Source organism: Terrapene carolina, unplaced genomic scaffold (assembly GCF_002925995.2).
Source record: "Terrapene carolina triunguis isolate 2854851 unplaced genomic scaffold, T_m_triunguis-2.0 Scaffold238, whole genome shotgun sequence".
Classification (NCBI taxonomy): domain Eukaryota; kingdom Metazoa; phylum Chordata; order Testudines; family Emydidae; genus Terrapene; species Terrapene triunguis.
This window is the reverse complement of record NW_020664589.1, coordinates 11,993,078-12,006,215: the sequence shown is the minus strand read 5'-3', so window position 1 is coordinate 12,006,215 and position 13,138 is coordinate 11,993,078. Positions and strand designations below refer to the sequence as shown.

The following is a 13,138-nucleotide window of genomic DNA, read 5'->3' as shown; positions in this document are numbered from 1 at the left end:
ACACACACACACACACACACACACACACACACACACACACACACACACACACACACACACACACACACACACACACACACACACACACACACCAGGGTCAGGCAATGTTCTCAGTATTGATTCTTCAGTAAAGCTTAGGAGAAATAAAAAAGCATAGGGGGAGGGGGACGTTGTCTAAAACAAATCGTTCTGCAGCAGTGTGGAGCTCAAAGCAATGGGGGTTACCAGATGAAAACTACCAAGGAGCTGGGAAGAGGCCCTCAGACACTGTGAGATGTCTCTGTCACGAGTCTAGCACCTTCAAGCTGGCCAGGCCAATGTGGGCCAGGTATTTAGTAGCTTTTAAAGTTAGTAATACTGTAAATACCCTCTAGACTGTGAACATGGCTTGGACAGAGACTGGTTTCTTTGTTATTGTCTGCACAGTGCCTACCACAATAGAGCACTGATCCTTCACTGAGGTTCCTTTGCACGTCTCCAATACAATCTTTTCCCCCCAGTTATAGAGCTGAGCAAATAACTAACAACTAACTTAGTCAGCACATTTGGGTTCATTTTGTGCTGGTGGCATATCGGTGAGCAGATCAAAATTTCCTTGAATTTTTTGCTATGAATTTAATCAATTAATTCTATGTTCACGTTTTATATACTCTGAAGTAGCAAGGAACCTTCGGAATTTAATCCATGTTGGTTAGCTGCAGTTTACCCCTTAAACTACATGACAGGGCAAGCATAGAAGCATTTCCAGGGCAAATACTTGCAAGCACAAATTGCAAAATCTAGTCCCACAAACGCTTGCTGTAGAATTCACTCCCTGCAAATATCTGAGCCAGTAACACTCTGATCCATGAATGGCGACAGAAAGCAAAAAACAAAGAGGGTGAGCATGGCCAACGCAAACCTATTTAAAATATACAATACCTAGTTGCAGAAGGTTGCCTGCATGATTTGCCCAGCTGGGCTGGTCTACATGGGATTTTTTATCCCAAAGTGTTCTGTAAATTACTGGGCTATCTCATCAGCCCAGGAAGGAATCAAGGCCATGCCTAAGTCGGTTTCAGGTGCTTGCCTCTGAGCCCATTTATCATTCAAGCACAAAATTCAGGAGATGACACCAAAATAAATCAATTCCCCAGACCAACAGAGAATCTTTCCCCCTTGCCTGTCTCATCTCCTCCTAAAAGAGCCCACACTCTCCCTTAAATTCCCTGCTGAGTCACGTAACTGGCAGAGAGCCCTTAACCCTTTCCCAAATGTTTTACCCTGTTGCAGATCCCAAAAACATTTATAACCTATGTAGAAGAATCGCTTCATCCATCACTGCAGTGCAACTACCTCTGAGATGGAACATGTTAAACAACACACAACACCACTCAACAACAGTTTGGGCTAGATAGTGAAGAGCGCCAGGCCAGAGTGTTAGCTTTGGGACGACAAAAGATTTTCAGCAGCAGAGGATCTGAGCACATGTAGGGAGAATGCAATTACCCAACGTGGAGCTGAGCCAGTGGGGGGATAATTGGTGTAGATTGTGGGAAGGACCTGCCATTCTTAACACCCACCTTAGTGCTCATTTTACAGCACTAGTTCCCCAGCAGCAAAATACCTGCCGGTGTTGCAATAGCCTGATTTTCAGAGGTGCTGAAATGAAGTGAACTACAGCTGCCAGCATCTCTGACAACCATTCCTTTAGCTTTCAAAACGCATTCCTACTCAGTAGCATTCCAGGGGGAATACAATGGGTTTGACTGAACCCCGCTCCGAAATGTACTAGAAATCCTGCATGTTCAGGGCTTGAAATCAAAGGACCCACTCCACTGCTGAGCTGGTCCAGTTTTCCAGCAGCCTATCACAATTGAAATCAATGGCGTAAAACTGATGTAACCTAGCAGAGAATGGGACCCCAACACTTGGACAGAGACTGGGGCTGTGCACAAAGGAATTCTTTGTTACCCCAGGAGCTGAGTATTAATAAACTCCACTGAGGGCCAGGCTGCCAGGTTCTTACTCATGTTGAGTAGTACCTTACTTGGTAAATAGTTCCAGTGGTATCAGTGGGGTGGGGTTACATGCGGAGTCGGGTGCTACTCAATTTGAGTGAGTGCCTCACAGTTTGGTCCTAAACAGGTGGTGATAGTGAGATAGGAAGCAGAATTAGCAGCATGCGAAGAGGCTTATTTTCAAAAGTCCCAGATTCTCCCCCTCAGAGAACCCGAGATCAGTGATATACTGGGATGGATCTGGAGCCACTTGTTAAAGTTCTGCCACTAAACTCAAGGGAAGGTCAACATGGGCTCCCTGCACCTGATGGAGTCACCTTGGGCCACATCCTCAGCTGGTGTCAGTCCCCACAGCTCCACTGAACTGAGCTGGCCCCTTCTCTCTGGGCCCTGTTGCATCATATCCCCGGAGCAGGCATTTTCAGCAATGGCTCTCTCCCACCTCCTCCTTCAAAGGAGCAGTACACACATGCTGTTGCAGTCTCCGTGCGCCCAGGGCGGTTCTCAGGAAAAAGGTGCAAATGCTTCCCGCAAATGCGCTTCACATTTGTCTGCCAAGTGCCGCAGACGTCCTCCTGGAGGAGAGCGGTGAATACAGCAGTCTGCAAATACGCACTTGTATTTTTCAACGGGCTCACCTCAGCCATGTTCAATGCCCCCTTTCCTCTCCTCCTCATGTCCTTTTTCTTTTCAAGCAGCTGGCTAAAACGGCAGGCTAACATTTGCAAACTTGGGGCCCAAATCCTTAGCTGGTGTATAAAAGCATAGCTCCACACAAGTCAGTGACGCTGTGCTGATTCACACCACTTGAGGAAGCCGACCTTGAGTATTTAAAATTAGGTTTCTAAAACCCTATCAGGCACCTAAATACAAGCGGCCTGACAATCAATGATGTTGAGTTCCTATAAGTACCATCGACTCCAATGGGATCTGTATACGCTCAGTATTTGTGATGCTCAGTCCATTTGCATTTAGGTTCCCAAATAGTGATTTAGGAGACTAACATTGAGCATCAAGGTATGACAATGTTGCTCCTAATAAAACAATTAATTTCAAAGTTACACGGGTGAGTTTTCATGCAAACTGAAGTTTACAATCATGCACGCAAGCATTCCTGCTAAGAAGTGCTTGCATACAGGATTACACATGGTCATGCTGTCAAAGAAGAGGACCAATCTGATGTGACACCTCTGACCAATCCCAACTAAGCAACTGAATTCCTCAGTTGAGCATTTGTGGTCAAGCTACAGAAGAAACAAAAATTAGGTAAGTTATTTAGCTAATGAAACTTGAACAAACACACACATTAGGGTAACGACTGGATCCAAGGAATTTTTGCCAATAGACAAAGAGGGCTGTGTTGTTTAAATAATTATCCACTGCAAATTATTTGCTTAGCTCAAATTAGATTCCCCAGTTCCTCCATTCTTCTCCTTGAAATCACACACACCTTTGGTCCATGTGGTATTTATCACATGTTCTGGGTGCATCTTTACAGAAGCCCTTGGTTAAAATATTGACAGCACAATACTGCTCCACTTTCAGGTACAGCTCTGATGTTTTTCTTTCTGCTCTAGCATGTTAGGTTTTCCTACTCTGTCCTCTCTTCGGTTCCTAGAGTTAAAGTGACTAAAGGTCAGCAGAGAGCTGGCAGTGGAAAACAGAAAGAGTCTCTTATTTCTCAAGAGACAGGATGGGAACATAAGAGACAACCAAAAATGGTAGATTTGAAGAGACGGTCTCTACGGTGGGACAGAAAATAGATCCCTGCTCTCCATTTGTTACCTCATGTGAAACCCCATCTCTTCTGTCAAAAGAGAAGAAGTAAAGACAGCTGCTTCCTCACAACAGAAGTCTCTTGTGACTAAGGCACTCGACTGGGCCTCTGGAGACGTGCGTTTAATTCCAGGCTCTGCCACAGACTTACTAGGAAACTTTGGACAAATCACTTAATTTTTCTGTCTCTCAGTTCCCCATCTATAAAATGGGGATAATGATACTTCCTTCCTCATGCTCTACCCCTCTCTTGCCTGTCCAGATTGTAAATTCTTGGGGGCAGGGACTGGACCCAATCCCATCTGAAGCCTGTAGGTACTACCATAATAATAATAATAAATAATAATAACCAGGTTCCATCTTCCTTTCAAACATTTAGAATGAAACTCAGAGGGCCCAGTACGAGGTCTATGCACCACTGATTTGCCACTGAAGCCATACTTTCAGGTCTTAAATGGGGCATAGACCTTTGTGCTGTGAATTTCACCTTTATAGCACAGAGGTGGAGAATTTTTCTTTACAATCCAAAAACCACTGCAAGATTGTACATGGTGAATAACAAGGCGCAGCAGTGGCATGCCTTGCATGCATCTCTTCAGCAGGGGGAGGGGGAGAAAGATGCTTTTCCAAGTTCTTTTATTTTTAAATCAAGAGGCCTGATCCTCAGTTGGTGTAAATCTGCCTAGCTTCATTCCTTTAGACTAAGCTGAGGGCTGAGGACCTGGCCAATCTCGTTAAGTTTCCTTCAGACATGGGCTTTTCCCTTCCCCAACAGACAGAGATGGTGGCATTTTCAAAAGCGCGTCCGTAACTCACGAGCCCAAGCTTCATTTTCAAAATGAGTTAGGCACGGACGAGCCTAAGTCCCTTTGACGTTTAATTAGACTTATACTCTAGAGACTGTGTTAACGACTTGAGTCACTTAAACACTTTTGCAAATTTTACCCACAGCTCCCATAGAAATTTGTCTGTGCATATATAATGTTCTAAATGAATTCATTTTCCTCTGTGGGCTTTTAGCTGACAGGTGGGTTACAAGGTAACAGATAACAAGCTAAAATAATAACAGCAATCAATTTCTAAAGGGAGGAAGCTTCCTAACAAAGGTGGAAAGGTCTAAAAACAAACAGAAACAATCCCAGTAGCATAGACAGTAGAAAAATAAAATGGTACCTTGCCAAAAATATACAGTGATGAGAAGGCAGCTGATCTTTACGGAAGTCACATGAGAGTATAATTTCAAATGTGCTACCGAAATAGACTGGAGGATCGGTTAATGTGTTCAGATGACTTAAATTGCTTAACAAGCAAGTCAATAATGTAAGCGGAAATTAAATCAGGAGGGAGCTAGGTCAACAAATGTTGGGGAAATGTCTTGCAACAAGTACACAGAATGCAGAATCCCCTCTTTTTCCTCAAAGGGCCAACATTTTCACCCTCTAGCTCGGGCCAGATTCTGATTTGAGTTACAGTGGTGTATTCTCCAGAAGAAATCTACTGACTTCAGTGGGGTTATGGCCCATTGATAACAGCTGCGATGAGATCAAAATCTGGCTGCCTGTGCTTTACAGCCTCTATTTACTTGGCCTGATTGATAGGGTTCTACTCCTTCAATGAAAGGAAGTGATGGGTTGGGGTGGGGTGGGGTGGAGTGTTATATTCTTTATAGAGCTGCAGCCCACACACAAACATGAGCAAACACTGGTGAGGGTGTGCTCTTTTCTGGTAAAAAGTCATGCCCCACATACATATTATTTAAAATGGTATGTCCCAATTCTAGCTAGCAGAAAGATTGGACATTGATACATAATTTAAATGGAGACCCAGTGTTTGCATTGCATAAGCAGTATTTAAAATAGCCTATTTACCATATTTCACTGCTAACTTTGCAAAGTCTCATGTCCAACTAAGGATATGATCCTGCATGCACTTGCGCCATGAGTAACTTTACTCAGGTGAGTAGCTACACATGGTAGTAAAGTTACTCATGTGCATATGTGTTTACAGGATCGGACCCTGCTTTGTGAGCTCATTTCTTATAGCCAGTGCAGTGAAGGCACAAGGAGATGTCCAGGTCAGCACCGCTACCTCCAGATGTGATATGTACTTTACATTGCTGGTGTTTTGCCAGTGCCACCATATTGTTCTGAGCCTACCTAATTTTTGCATGCATGCACGGAGCCTTTCTTCAAGATTTGACACTCTGTTCTGAAGCTCTTCGTAGTCATAGGCGCCAATCTCCTCCTGGAGTTCGTTTAGAACTGACGTCAGATTCTGGACCTCCTCTTTAAACTGCAATACCAATTTTGCATCGGCTTTGTACTCTTCCAACACTGGTATCAAAGGCCTAAGTTCCTCCATTTTCGCTTTTATTGCCTGCAAGGTTAAAATAAGCTTGGTTCAGTGCTATGCGTGCAAAAATCTGCAACACTCTGCCTTGATCTGGCTGCTTCCTACGTGAGTGCAATGTTCTTATCCCCACAATTATTCTTATCATTATTATTTTTTTGGTCCAAATGATGTATTAGAAAGAGTATATTAAACAGTCTGCAGAACACCAAAATATTTGGGAAAGGCCTTTATTTGTCATTTTTAGAATGCAACATCTTACGGTTACATGCTTCAGATCACATACACAAAGAGTTCTGTTGTTGTTTTTTTTTTCTTTAAAAAAATTATGTATATATATGCATTGACAAGGGTTTCAAACTATTCATGAAATGCATCTACAATTGCATGCAAAGGAAGATCTCAGTTGTGGTTCAAGGTTCCTTAGTGAGATATGGTACTAATTTGGAAAATAATAAATAAAGAAATAAATGCATGGTGCAAAATGCTCTGTGACCCTCTTTTCATGGTTACATGGGAGTGAACTGCTTCTTCAGTCACTGCAGCATTGAAAAAACTTTCTTTTAAGTTAGCCCTGTAAGCAAGAAAATGAAATACTGTTGAGGAGCTAGCTCACTAACCTGCCTTCCACAAACATCCATTCATAAACAAATAGTCTTATGATAAGAAAAAACCCAAACGCAACTCCAAACCACTCACATTTTAACGCCGGCGTTGGCACAAACAAAATGCTGTGACTGTGATTTAAAATCATGCCTGGGCAGGGCCGGCTCCAGGCACCAGCGAAGGAAGCAGGTGCTTGGGGCGGCACGTCCAGGTCTTCGGCGGCGGGTCCCTCAGTCCCTGGGAGCGAAGGACCCGCCGCTGAATTGCCGCAGAAGAATGAAGCGGCGTGATTGAGCTGCCACCAAAGTGCCGCCGATCTTTTTTTTTTCTGCTTCGCCACTTGGGGCGGCAAAAAAGCTGGAGCCGGCCCTGTGCCTGTGCAGCAATTGATATGAACAATTCTTTAATGCTATTTAATCATGCTAAAAATATCATTTTTAATTTGGTTCTCCAGAAACACAGTCATTATTTCGCCAAACTGTTTTGGTTTTTTTTAATGAAAAGAAAGGCTGTCTTTAAAGGCATAGTACACAACATTTTGTTGAAGATGCTGAGATCCCTTAGACAACAATGCATATGTACATATGCACGCACTTACCATGTAATGAAGCATTGGATAGTATTCATAATAGGTAGGCTTGGAAGGATTAGATTTTTATCGATAAATGTTGATAAACGTCGATTTCACCATACACACACAAACCGAGGGAAAAATATTTCCATCAGTAATAATTGAAATTTACAGATAGGGAAAGTAAGAAAAATTCAACTTGAGAACTCACTACCGTTTGGGTTAAAGGTATTCATTTTGTACATTTCAATATATGATGGTGGCAATTTGTGTTTTAACAGTTATAGAGCTTTAACTTTTTGATTCTCAGTGTCTACTGTCATTAAATAATGATTATCTTTGTGCCCCCATCGTCTGACCCCTCATACTTTCCCTCAACTGTGAAAATTTAAATCGATAAAAATCAGAAAAAAATGCTTATAATTTTGAGCAACTGTGAAAATTTAAATTGATAAAAACTGGGGGGGGGAGAGATTAAAAATGAACATTTATATTATTTGTCAAAATTATTTAAAAAAATAAAAATCTTAATTCTACCAAGCCTAATAATAGGCCATATTCGGATCTCGGTTAAACCAATGTAAATCCAGAATAGCACCAGTGACAGTTCCATTTCAGATTCTTATACAATGCCTAGGACCATGGTATCTGAGTGTCTTGTGGAATTACTCTGGATTTATACTGGCATGAATGAGATTGGAAACTAGCCCATGTAATGAAACGTTATTTGTTTTCCATGCTCCTCTATTTCAAGTGATGAGTTCCCCTCCGATGTTTTATACGTTTTTATTTGCACTCTCTAGTGAATGTATCACCATGGTGTGCGTGTGTGTGTGGGGGGGGGGGGGAATTAAGATCACATTGTTAGAGCTGAAAGTTGTCTCAGTCTAGCAGGTCCTAACCTTAGATCTAAGCTGAAGAACTGAACTTGAGGATCAGAGCCGGTTGAAAAATGAGGGTGAAATTGACAATTTTCACAAATATTCTTTCCCATTTTTTTAATTCAAAATGTTGGTATTTCAAAATTGAAAACATCAGTTAAATCTTGAAATTAAAAAGTTTCAACCAGCTCTCTAGTTGTTAAAAAATGTGGGGAAATGTTTCAAGAAAATGTAATCAAAATATTTCTCAAAGAATGTGAAGGGGAAATTCTCTGGTGCCACTGTAGTATTGTACTCCATTTGCTACGTAAATGGTAGCAATGCTCCAACTCATGGGCTGTTTCAGAAGAGAATAAATGGGTCCATTATGTCAGTCTGGATGGGATCTTTCCCCAAACCCAGTGAAATACAGTAGTGGAATCCTGACCCCATTGAAGTCAGCAGCAAAATTCCTATTGACTTCAGTGGCAGCAGGATGTCACCCCAGATCCTTGCCCGCTCCTTGGTCCATGAGTGATCTGTTTCACTCAGTGAGGACACTAATGCTCAAATATAGGAATTGCCTACCTGTTTACTGAGGTTACTTAACATGAGGACTTTGGGCTAATTACTGAAAAATAAGCAACCTATACACTTTACTGGCATTTTTACCTCCTTATTGTTGCCATATCACTCTGGTCATTTGGCCTTATCTTTACAAAGTAAGAGTGTACATTAGGAGACCTATTCTCAATGCATGCTTGAAAATTCCTTCCTGGAAATTCAGTGCATTCAAGATATGATTCTATTCAGGCAAAACTTTTGTGGATGTCAATGTTTGCTGAGTAAGGCCCAGAATGCAGTGGGAATAGAACCCTAGGGTGGTGCCACACGGTAGGTTTATCTACATAGAAGTTTGGAGAATTGTTTTTGTCTTCTCTGATCATTTGGCCCACAGTATATTGGGGCAGAGGAAGAGACACTGCAGCCTCATTAGCAGGCTGGAGGATGTACATACCTTAAACTGTCTTGCCAGGTGTTGTTTGTGACTCTCTTCCACTTGCTTGAATTTCGATTCCAACCCCTTCATCTGGTTCTCCATCTTCTCTACATATTGTAAGTCTCTTTGAGTTCGCCTGTCCAATACCTCTATTGACTGAGACATATTCTGCACCTGTCCAAAGAAATACAAAATAAAAAGAGGCAACACAGTCAAAGGAGGAAGCTTTCATAGGAGCTAGGCAGCATCATTTGCCTCATAATACAAAACGTTGACCTTTTCCCACTCAGTCAACAAAGCTAAAGAGGCATCAGCTGATACATTATTTACTAGTTAATCAGCAGCATCTGATGGTATTATGACCATGTGCTCCAAAACAGAGCAAATTGGTTTCATAAACATTTATTCTGCCATGCTCCAGAAAATAATCCAACAATCATGAATGCAAATAAAGAGTGTAGTCAATCCTTGTAGATAAAATGTATGAGTCTTAATGGTCTCTCTGATTGGCTGAGCCAGCGTACAATGCCTGCCTTTGCAGGTGGAAAGACTGTTAGTTAAACAGAAGAATATTTGACTAAGAGTAATACTTCCGTTCAGGTATGAATTATCACTGCTTCATGTACAGAAGGAGACATTCACTGATTGCCTAAGTGAAAGCTTTAGACCCAGCTAGCAAAACCTCACTATTCAAACAACGTGGTCTTTTCTTTATTACTAGTTGTATGTCACCAGTCACAAAGAATACATTCAGAGGTAGGCAATGCCGTGTAAACTGGCAAATAATACAAGCATTCACGATTAAAGGCTAATATTTCCAAACGTAGCCTCTGATTATGGTGGTTGTCATTTCTGGCTGACCAACTTGAGACCTCTGATTTTAGTGGCCATTATCTCAATAACTTTTAAGGTTGGAATCAGTGCTAGATACCACCAGAGAACTCAGTTTTCAAATGTTTTAAAACATTTATCTCCATCTTGAGAAGTGTTGTGAGAACACTGACCTGATTTTGACGGGTGGCCGTCAATTGATTCGCTAAATTCCATTCCCCCCCACCCCCATATTTCTGCCCTTACAGGATGTTAACTATGACCCCAATTCAGGAAAGCAATGAAGCCTGCAAATAGACTGTAAGCTCCTTGGGGCAGAGACAATCTCTTTGTTCTGTATTTGTGCAGTTCCTAACACAATGGAGTCCTGGGACTCCTGAGATGTTACCACAATACAAATAAATCCAATGCAATGCAATATAATAATAATAACAACTATTATTAGAAGCCTATTGATTTCAGTTTGGAATACTCCAGTTCTTAAAGTGAAGCCTGTGCTTAAATGCTTTGCTAAACTAGGGACTGAGAGCCTGGTTCACCTTCCACTGAAATTAATGCAATTCTTATCAGAACCCAAATCTTAAGGAAATATTACTCTTTGTATCTTGCCCATAACTTCTTCTGCAAGCAAATTCCAAGAAGCTCTCTGAGTTCCCTGCCACCACAATTAGCTCCTGTTTCCACATTCAATGCTCAGTGAAGCTAAGTATAATAATATTGGACTTGGGGGACGGGGAAGAGATGACTGGCATTCAGTATTTCCTCCAGGGAGCTTCACTGAGCCAGTCTAACTCCTCTTGAACATGTCTGTGGGAAATGTGTGTGGTAGCAGAAGCACGGGCCTCTTGGACTTTGCTGGAACCAGACACGGGACAAGTGCCAGCTTTTCTCTAAGTTTTGTGAAATGATCGAGGTTGCCCATAATTAACATCTGATGACAAGGACAATATGAAAAGTAACATCCAAATAATTAAGGGGAACCCATGCATCAAGGTCTAATGGCTTGTGACATGCTAAGGTGGAGAAGCTCATTGTCCAACCAGTGCAAATGGTTTCATGGCTAGTAAATTTCTCTCAGCTCTGATCAGGGGACTGTGATGAGAAGAAAGAATTTTCAGTACCTAATTCCAGCAGTACCACCCATCCACACCCAGCAACAACTGTCCCAGCCCCACCTAGGCCATTGCCGAGAATCAGACCTTTAGGTAGACTGCACTGAATGGGGAGGAGGAGAAAAAGAGGTGGTCAACAGTAAGGCAGTAATTTGCCTGCAATGGATGGGGAGGAATCTAAGGAGCTTTGCCTGCGCTGGATGGCATGTCTGTTACAGCCTGGACTTGTACGACATTTTTATCGTGTTGACCCAGCCAGTCCTTCCCTGAGAAAACCTGCCTCTGCCTAGTGGGATCGCTTTGTACATCTGCCAATGGAAATGGGGATTAAGTTTGAAGTTGCCCAAAACTGGGTCAATTAATTCTGCCAGTGCTCACTCCCGATAAAAAGCCCAACTGTGCACGAATTAACTGACGGCAAATAAGGAAGGGTGCTTACGGGAGGACATACAGTGAAACAAGTTATTTTCAGTGACATGGTTGGTGTAAAGTTCAAATCCATTCCATTCATTGCTAATAAGGGTTTTTTTTTAATTAAGTAGCAACCTATGGTGGCCATTTTAAAATATCAATTACTATTATTCCTGATCTTTGACAATAATGTCAAATTCATCATTTAAAGATCTACATCTTTTATTCTCATTAGCATTTTAAGGTCTTGATCCAGCAAAGCACTTACGCACATGATTAAACTTAAATGAGACTGCTCATGGACTTAAGGTCAAGCAGGTGCGTAAGTGTTTTCCTGGACTTGACGCCGAAATACATTCTCTGTCTTAAATTTCCCTCAGTTTCTTCCAATCACTTACAACCCCTGAAGAACCTTAGTTAAGAGTATTTTTTCACATATTCCGAGTGCTCATAAAACCTCATTTTGCAGCAATCTAATGGTATAGACAAGCTAACGGTTGCCAAGGGGGAAAATAGTTGATTTTACCTTAGGGAAGCAAAAAATTAATAAGATGGGATTTAAATTCTGCTTCCAGTTATGCCAGCTTCTTTGACACTGATGGAGTTACTCTGGATTTATACCTGTGTAACTGGGAGCAGAATTTGGCCTGGTGACTCTAGCAAACCACGTCTGCTAGATAATATCTCCTAGATCCTGACCATCCCAGTCTGTGGGTGCTATCCTTTGGGGGTAGTGTCTATGAGCAATACCCCTGCCTGGGCCATCTGGAGCTAAATGCATGTGCCTCCACTACTTGAGGCAAAGGACCAGTCCATTCACTTGAAGGCAGTAGGACTCGTAATTCCACCATCTGTAGTCTCGCCACTAGAGGGCGATAGAGAGCTACACGGTGGTAGCATGGGGGGCACACCCAGATTTTTTTCAAGTTTTATTGTAACTTTGCCTTAAAAGGGGGTTAAAAAACATGAGGTGCCACGTGATGTCAATGTCTTTTGAAGCAGAATGAGATGGGGGTACTCACTGGCCCCCCTAACTTAATTTTCATACGTTGGTGTCAATGTGTTTTAGAATAGATTGGCTTTTTACAACTTTGAACCTGATCTTTTGCTTAACTCCCAAAACCTCTATGCACAGCCTATAGCATCAATTTCTAAGGAAGAAATTTCTTCTACTTTTCAAAAAGAAAAAAAGAAAAGAATTACTCACTCAAAAATGCAGCTTTGCTCAGACCAGTTATGGGAACATTTTATTATCCCCAAAGGTGAATAATAGGTTATGGTTGCTTTCCTCCTTGGAAAATCCAAACACAATTACATCTTTGACATGTTATGTTTCGTCTGCTATTTGTGGTGAAAAAAAATGTGAGGCTAGTTCTCATCACAAAACTAGGGGAGTTAAGATGTCAGATTCTTGAAAGGGGCAGGAATGCTTGCAGCCAGCAACAGATCTTTCTTGTGAGCTTGGAGGTTTTCCAAAAGTGTCTGCAGTTACATTTTACTAAAAGGATTTTGTTTCAATGGAGATCCAGATCAGAGGCCATCAGGAAGTTTAGACTTGAAATTAGACAAAGGTTTCTAACCATCAGAGGAGTGAAGTTCTGGAACAGCCTCCCAAGGGGAGC

General features: G+C 41.9%; 1 protein-coding gene across 4 annotated transcripts in view; it reads right to left on the bottom strand.

Annotated features, from left to right (window-relative positions):
* Positions 1-13,138, bottom strand: part of OLFM1 (olfactomedin 1) — a 66,520-nt gene that overhangs the window by 14,788 nt on the left and 38,594 nt on the right. For all 4 annotated transcript variants that reach the window (XM_024206674.2, XM_024206673.3, XM_026657332.1 and 1 more), the window contains exons 3-4: positions 9,181-9,336; positions 5,933-6,152 (exon numbers count right to left, since the gene is read on the bottom strand). In XM_024206674.2, the coding sequence (XP_024062442.1) occupies positions 5,933-6,152; positions 9,181-9,336 (376 nt within the window). The remainder of the gene's footprint in view (positions 1-5,932; positions 6,153-9,180; positions 9,337-13,138) is intronic.